This window comes from Paralichthys olivaceus, chromosome 18, assembly GCF_024713975.1.
Source record: "Paralichthys olivaceus isolate ysfri-2021 chromosome 18, ASM2471397v2, whole genome shotgun sequence".
NCBI lineage: Eukaryota > Metazoa > Chordata > Actinopteri > Pleuronectiformes > Paralichthyidae > Paralichthys > Paralichthys olivaceus.
In genome coordinates this window covers 18,217,564-18,225,256 of record NC_091110.1, presented here as the reverse complement: position 1 = coordinate 18,225,256, position 7,693 = coordinate 18,217,564, and the positions used below count along the sequence as shown (strand labels likewise).

Genomic DNA, 7,693 nt, shown 5'->3' with positions numbered 1-7,693 from the left:
TTAAATCTATTCCAGAGCATTCCGGAACTTTCTGGTGATTACCCCAGCTCTCCACCAGGTGCTGCTGTTAATCAGGACTGCTGCTGTTACTGGATCTTTCCTGTATGATCATGAATTAGAGTTTTCTGAATATGCAACTGATCCTTACAGTAATATAGTTCTGTGGTCAGAGGAGTACGTTCACTGATAATGAATAATAATTTCAATCAATACTCATATAACACTGGTCAATGTGCTCGGCCTCCTCTTATGTTTACTGGAATCTCTAGAGCAGAAGGTCAGAAGAAGAAATGAAGACTCCATGATATTACACTGAAATCTGCTCTAGAAGATGTTCAACACATGTTCTGACTAAAATGTATTCTGAATTAATATAATCAAACATTTACTGAATTCAGCTCAAATTTATATAAAAAAGGTCGAAAATCAAAACAATGACGACTCTGTTGAGACTTTCATTCTGTCAAATAGAAAATAGATTGTAAGTTGTGGTTTAAGTGAGCACAGTGACCATGTTTCAAGTTATATCTTTGTTTCCTGGAGATGTTTGCTCAAAGCTCCACTGTCAGGACCCTGACCATGACTGACTGTCCTCAACAAGGACTCAGTGGGCCACAGTTTAAATCCCATCAGTGGGATGATAACAGACACAATAGCTGTATATGAGTAGAATGGGCCTCCTCCTCCTCCTCCTTCTCCTCTTTTATGAATGAACGCTGGAGTCCCCGTGACCCAGTCAGCCAATGAGCAGCTCGCACCTGCAGCCGTGCGCAGCCCTGCAGCAACAAGAGGTCAGTGCGTAAACGTGGAGCAGCAGCAGATCCAGTCGGATCATCCAGGCCTGCATGCGCACTCACCCACACACACACACCACAGACACACACCACAGACACACACCAGCAGCAGCAGCAGCAGCAGCGGGGATCTGATCCACACATCTGCGTCGCAATGCCGCTGAAGAACGGCAACAGCGTGGGTCTGGAGAGACGCATGGACCTGGCCTCGCTCTTCTGCATGATCGGTCGCCACGGACCCGCCGTGGCTCTGGCCGTGATCGCGATGGTGTCGGTGCTGGTGGGTTTCATCATCTACCGGAACGTGAGGGGGAAGAAGCGGAGGAAGGCCACGGCCGCAGCCGGGGACGGCGACGGCGAGAGCCCCGGAGCGCAGAGGGACGCGTCGGGGGCGAGTCCCGGGGATCCACTCAGCTCCTCCGTGGAGTCAACAGGTAAAAAGATCCAGAAATAACTGCCTGGTGTCATAGATTTATATGAACATATAGATAATGTGTTAATCTTATATCAAAATACTGCCTGCTGAGCAATATCACAGGAATATGATCGTCCTGTATCAGATATATAACACCAGAAATACACAAAACTACCTGGCACTGCAAATAATATTTGATATGCAGCCTGGTTACAGTGATACTGTTAGAGATAAATATAGATATACTACAAAGATGACTTCATTCTAATGTACACAGGTATTTTAAAGGAACTCATCCAGTCTTAAGAAATACTCTTGGTATTTGCAGTGATTGGATGTAATTTAAATACATTCCCATATTTTCTATTTGAAATTATGATATAGTGCAAAACCTTAATTTGAATGTTTCCATATTCTTGATATAAGGATTTCATTTTACTTTTGGTGGATTTATTTCTCTGACTCTTAGAGTTGTTTGTCTCTCTAAGATTTGATGAGCCAAACATTTGATGAGCCCATAAAATAGGTTGCATTGTCTTGAATAAATAACCTGCTATAAATAAATAAAGTATGCTGCAGTATTTAATGACGACAGATACAACTGGCTTAAGTCCATCGCAGTAAGTGCTCACGTATTAACATATCATGTAAATAATCATGAGATATATTACAGTTAACACCCACGGGGGACATTTCATTGTTACGAGACGACAATAAAAAGGGAACTGTAAAGTATTACAGACAAGAAATCCACGATCCACATATGAACCATGTTTTATCTTAAATTTGACAAGTGGACTCAGATAAAGACACAGTGATTTAAGTGAAAATAAGAACAAACCAGATACTGTTGTGTGACGAGACAAGCAAACAAAGAATCACTGCTCGTTGTATTGATTGGATTTTCCTGTGATTAGATCTTCTGCTGTTTTGTGATTTCACAAAAAGGTACAAAGTTCGATCAGACAGTTTTAGAAAGGTTTACCTTGTGTTTTATGTCTGTCCGTCGTAAAACGGTTAAGATACTCATCCTAGATTGATCAGAAAAGGGAACTTGGTATGTTTTAGAAGTATTAGTTGATAGTTTTAGTCTTAACAGGTTTTCTCATGACGTTCTCATCAGGTTTGCACTTCTGTGAATCAGTTGGATAAACATTTTCTTCTCTCACAGATGGGAGCGATGAAGTTTCGTCAGAGACGAAGGACGACGCTGATCTATCCCAACGTGATCTGAATCTCAGGCATCGTCGTTCTCCTGCTGCTGAAACTAAACCTTCTTCTTATTCTCCGGCTGAGAGCGACGAGCACGCACGTGCACCCGACTCAGAGGCCGTGACAGTTGTGCACGACTCTTACGAAGAAGCAGAGAAGTGCGCAGAGGAGGCCACTCACAACCTGACATGTGATGCGACCACGGTGGCTGGAATGAAGGTGGAGAGCGCAACAGATGACAGAGTTAGAGAAGACGTCAACGAGGGGGTCCATGGTAACGAAGGCTGCTGGACGGAGCCTGTGTTGATTCACGATGAGCGACATGAGGAGGTTGAGAAGGTATTTCTATTTATAAATTGGACTGAATTCTTCTTTTTACCCACGTCTCTTGAATCTCATTGACAGTTTTCTGATGCGTCCTTTCAGGTGTTTGAGGCCGAGGATCAGGACGATGAGAGTGAGACCATAGACGAGGAGGAACATCAAGTCTGCTTCGTCCAGACCCTTCGTATGAGTGGTGATGACGATGATGTTGAAGATAGACGACAAGATAACGAAGCTACACCGGAGACAAATGGAGTGGAGGCCGGCGTGAATGTACCCTCCATTCGTATCGAAGATGTGTCCGTCTGTTGTGTCTGTTACGGCAAAGACGAGTTTGAAGAAGAGAATCACCATCAAGATGGTATTGACGACAGTAATCATTCCAGTTATCACTTCTCTCCAGAGGAAGAAAAGGAAAATGTGGGTGAGGAGGCTGAAGAAGAGTTTGTAGACCAACAGTTCGTTCCTCAACCAGACGAAATCTGTCCCTCGACTTGTGAACAGGAACCAAACCAGATTGAACCAAAAAATAAAAATAATGGTCTCATGAATGATCAAGGGAATGGAGTCCTCCCCACCGTGGCTGATGAAGCGAGAGAGGAAACCAGAACTAGCGATGACGCTGTCGCCCGTGGTGAAGAACATGACGGTTCAGGTGTGGTACTCGGCTCTTCTCTACATCGTTTGAACGAGCCAGTGCAGGTTGATAATCACGACGATCCGTCAGGTATCAACACTAATGCAGAAACTCAAATCTCAGGCGTCGTGGATTCCTTGGAATCGAGATCGGACTGTCAACAAACACAAAGTGAAGAGAATGAAGAGGAAACCGTCAAACGTCTGGATAAAGACACAGATCTGACTGTTTCTGGATCCGACGTACCATCGCTCCAGGAAGAACTTTATAACTTAAGAAGGAACATAATACTGGCAGAAAAAATCTCTCAACCCCAAGTGTTAAAAATTAAAAAGATTTTTGCTGCGACTGGTGCAGCTGTTTGCGATAACGATACGATTACCACATCTGCGATTTGTGAAGAATTATCTCACCCTGACACGTTGGCTCTATCCCAAGACCAAGAAAGTCACCGAATGCAAAATACAAGTCGGGACCTTAACCCTCCCAGGTGGCAGCCTCCCTTACGGTCTTTCGAGCAAAGTGAGCTGAGGGATCAGGACGAGGGCAGCGTGTGGTCTCCTGGGTTTGGAGCAGAGAGCGGGATTTCAAGCATGACCGCCAGTCCTGATTTGCAAGATGCTGGTGACGAGTTTGGCGAGACCATAGAAAATATAATATTTCCACAACTGGATTGTGATCCACAGTCAGAAGAAGGGACAGAGACTCAAAACAGCCTCTATGTTGCTGTTTCTGTCATTACAGAAGATACAGCAGGTACGATGTTCGGGCCTCACCCATCACTTCTCTCCCATCAGCCCCACAGTGAGCAACCGGATGAGGCCCAGGACGACTCGCTTGCAGACAACGAGGACACGTTTGGTCATGAGATCGAGGACAGTTACCACAGAGCACTGGAGCAGGTTATGTTCCAGATCTCAGCAACTTCAGTGAACACGACCGAGGAGCTGAGGATTCAGACCGATGTGAAGGCTGTTGTTGAGGTTGTACAGATCAAGGAGAAGAAGGAAGACGTGAGAGCTGCAAAGAAAATGGAAACAGAGGCAGAGACGGAGAAAGAAGACGACTATGAGAAGACTGAAATCAGTATCATGGAAGCGACTATGGACAATAACGAGTGGATCACGGACAGTAACTACCAAGTCCTCCCCTGGATGAACATTACTGTCCCATCCTTTTCCCAAGACCACAAAAACGCCGCTCAGCCCCCCACTGACGCTCACAGCTCTTCTCTCACCGATGTTTCACGTGTAGATACAGATTCTGCAGCTTCAGCTGACGTCAAACAAACCAGCACGCTCGCTGCTGCTGACGAAAATACGGAAAACAACAAAAAGGTTGTGGCCGTCCAGCCCATGCCCCAGAATGTTAACGTGACGTTCCGCATCCACTATCTCACCCACTCGCCGTACCAGACGGTGGCCGTCACAGGAAACCAGCAGGAGCTGGGGAACTGGAAGGATTTCATCCCGCTGGAGAAGGCCAAGGACGGGCAGTGGGCCATGGTTGTCAGCCTCCCTGCAGAGAGCCATGTGGAGTGGAAGTTTGTGCTGGTGGAAAAGGGTGAGGTGTGTCGATGGGAGGAGTGTGGAAACCGGCTTCTTGACACAGGCTACGGAGATGAGCTGACTGTGCACAAGTGGTGGGGGTTGTTGTAGGACGAGTCCAAGAGGAAAGGGCTGCGGAGGGGACAGGAAGTTTGACATGAAACGAGCTGGATACTGGACCAGATGAAGTTTAAACGTATCCATGAACCCCAGCACGAGAGCCCAATGATGATATGTTGGACTCAGTCAAACATGATGGTTTCTAAACTTTAAAGAAAGATGTCTACAGGTCAATGTTCAAGAGAAATTTGGTTGTTTTTAATGTTACAACGGAATATTAACAACAGTTTTGATAATTTTACAAAGATGTTTATCTTCTAACCCTTTAAATGTGAATTTCGTTTGCTTTTGTTCTGTTTTATGAGGAGGACCCCCTCGGCTGTCAGACCTACTAAATAAAACAGTCATTTTACAAAATAATCAAAACCTATAGCAAACATACACTAGTCCATTTAAATGTGTAGTAGACATACAAATTTAATTTGAACCACATTTAACCCAGTTTTTAATCTGCCCTCTAACGTCCGATGAATATTTTTAACTGTCCTCAAAAAAAAAAAAACGCCTTCTTCGTTTCTGTGGCAATATTTTTGGATGAAGAAAACTGCACCTCTTTAAAAGTGTGTGATTTAATGCAAATATCAATTTTCTATAAATTATATATATATATATAGAATATATAAATTATACTGTGCATATGCTGCTTGAATACCCTCCAACAATCTAAGATAATTAATGCACATAGTTCACTTTTACTAAAGCAATAATCAAAGCAATAACTGTTCTGTATACTGTTTGGCTGGTTATTATTATCAGGTATTCCCGTGAGTTAACCACTAAACTGTGATATGGTTTTAATGCTGCTTTTTTCTTGTGTGCATGAAAGATTGTCATGGTTCTATTAATGTGCCTTTTGCAGTCAGTTTTTTTTTTCCCCATGTTACTAATCAACGTAGACTCTATATTTCAGATCACATCAAAGTATCTTAATATGCAATATTCTGAAGATGATAATATTCTTGAATGTTATGGACTTTGTTACCAAATAAATAATATAAAGAGTCTGTTGTCGCTCTGATATGTTTCCTATGCAGGTTAATTCACTTACAAATAAAGCCAATATAAGATTTCATTTTTTGGACATGAGGATGGATATTATATTAACATTTCAATATGACAAAATCACACAAGTTGTGCTTTTTCTGTCTCGATTTCAATTTTTTAACCTCAAGCCAAGAGCTTGTTTGAGTCCGTCTGGCTCAGAGGTGGCTCCAGCAGGGAGAACATCATTAGCAGACGTATTTTCACTCCAACCTGTCAGCTCCGCTCGTCTCGGCGCTGAAGGTGACTCCGCTGTTCCTGCAGAGGAGTCAGCTCTTAGTCTGAATCGTGTCGAACACACTCACACGTGCACAGATGCAGTTTCTGGCAGAGCTGTGAATGATTCATCTGCACTGCGGGGAGCGGGAAGTGTTTTCTGAGGTAAAACCACGCGTGAGTGATGCAGGGCAGATGCATCCTGGGAGGAAAGAGGTTTCTTTTCCTATCTGTAAATTAACTGTTCTAGGAAACGGAGACGTTCATTAAGTAGATGTGCAGTAATGAAAGAAACAGATCAATAAATAAAATACAGAAAAAAACACAGCAGCTCAGTCGACATTCAAATGTATATACACACAAGTCTCCTGTGTTAAACTGCTACCATGTTCCGTCTACATGTAAATGTATATGTCTGTGACATGTGAGCCCTGCTCCACATTTGGACGACCACCTCCATCCAAAGTGACTAATACCTCCACTTGAATATCGAGGCCCCGAACCTTTGAAAGATTCAAACCCCCCATGCACCTGAAAGACAAACACTCTCAACTGACCCACTTCAATATCAGCTCAATAAAAAAACTCTGTCCCATCTCGAGGTCACGTGATAACTGGCGTCTTTTTCTATTTCAAAACACAAGTCCAGGGAACCTTTGCCCGTTTGCCCCAGTGCAGCGATCCAAATACAACAAAACACCGTGTTGCATGAAGGCTGTGTTTGCTGAGAGCACACTGACTAACTGAAATGATCTCTGGGGTCATGTGCGTTGGTTTTGTGCATGTTGTGTAAATGTGGCTCCCTCACTGCTGATGTGGCTGCTGGGGAGTGTGTGTGTGTGTGAGTGTGTGTTTGTGTGTGCGCTCTTTCTAAGGTTGAAGGTAATCCTTTATTTAGACACACGGCTCACAACTGACACCACTCAGTCTGCTCATGCATCCCACACACACACACACACACACAATATGTCAAACGTCTAAACAGTTAAGCCACGTTTGGAAAAGTTTGATCTCTGTTAAGGCAGAAGTCTTAACGCTGAGTCAGACGTGTAATGTGGAAACAGCTCGGTCCGTCTATCTTCACATTCACAGTTTGATGGTTCGAACTGAACAAAGTCCTCCCGTCAACACCCTCCATTTATTACATGGTCGACACGTGACAGCTGATCAGGTGCCACGGGTAAAAAAAACTCGTCTGCAGATTTTCAGTCCGAACATTTAGTTTCTGTCGATATTGATTCTTGCGGGTGAGTCAGAGCGATGTCCTACTTTCTGTTGTGCAGACACTGCAGCTTGGCAGCAGAAGAAGTAAAGAATAAAACAAAAGAAGATGAAATGAAATGAAAACATCGCAAGGGCAGGAAACAACAAAGATAAAGCTAGAAAC

The 7,693-nt window shown here is 43.7% G+C and overlaps 1 protein-coding gene across 1 annotated transcript; it reads left to right on the top strand.

Annotated features, from left to right (window-relative positions):
* The first annotated feature begins 752 nt into the window (after positions 1-752).
* Positions 753-6,053, top strand: stbd1 (starch binding domain 1). Its single transcript, XM_020111641.2, has 3 exons — positions 753-1,228; positions 2,381-2,760; positions 2,848-6,053. The coding sequence occupies exons 1-3, from the start codon at positions 949-951 to the stop codon at positions 5,038-5,040; spliced, it is 2,853 nt and encodes a 950-aa protein (XP_019967200.2). The 5' UTR covers positions 753-948; the 3' UTR covers positions 5,041-6,053.
* Positions 6,054-7,693: the final 1,640 nt, after the last annotated feature.

Coding starts and splice junctions, on each gene's coding strand:
- stbd1 (XM_020111641.2), top strand. CDS start 949: ATGCCGCTGAAGAACGGCAACAGCGTGGGTCTGGAGAGACGCATGGAC. Junction 1,229..2,380: donor CTCCTCCGTGGAGTCAACAG/GTAAAAAGATCC, acceptor CTTCTCTCACAG/ATGGGAGCGATGAAGTTTCG. Junction 2,761..2,847: donor GACATGAGGAGGTTGAGAAG/GTATTTCTATTT, acceptor GCGTCCTTTCAG/GTGTTTGAGGCCGAGGATCA.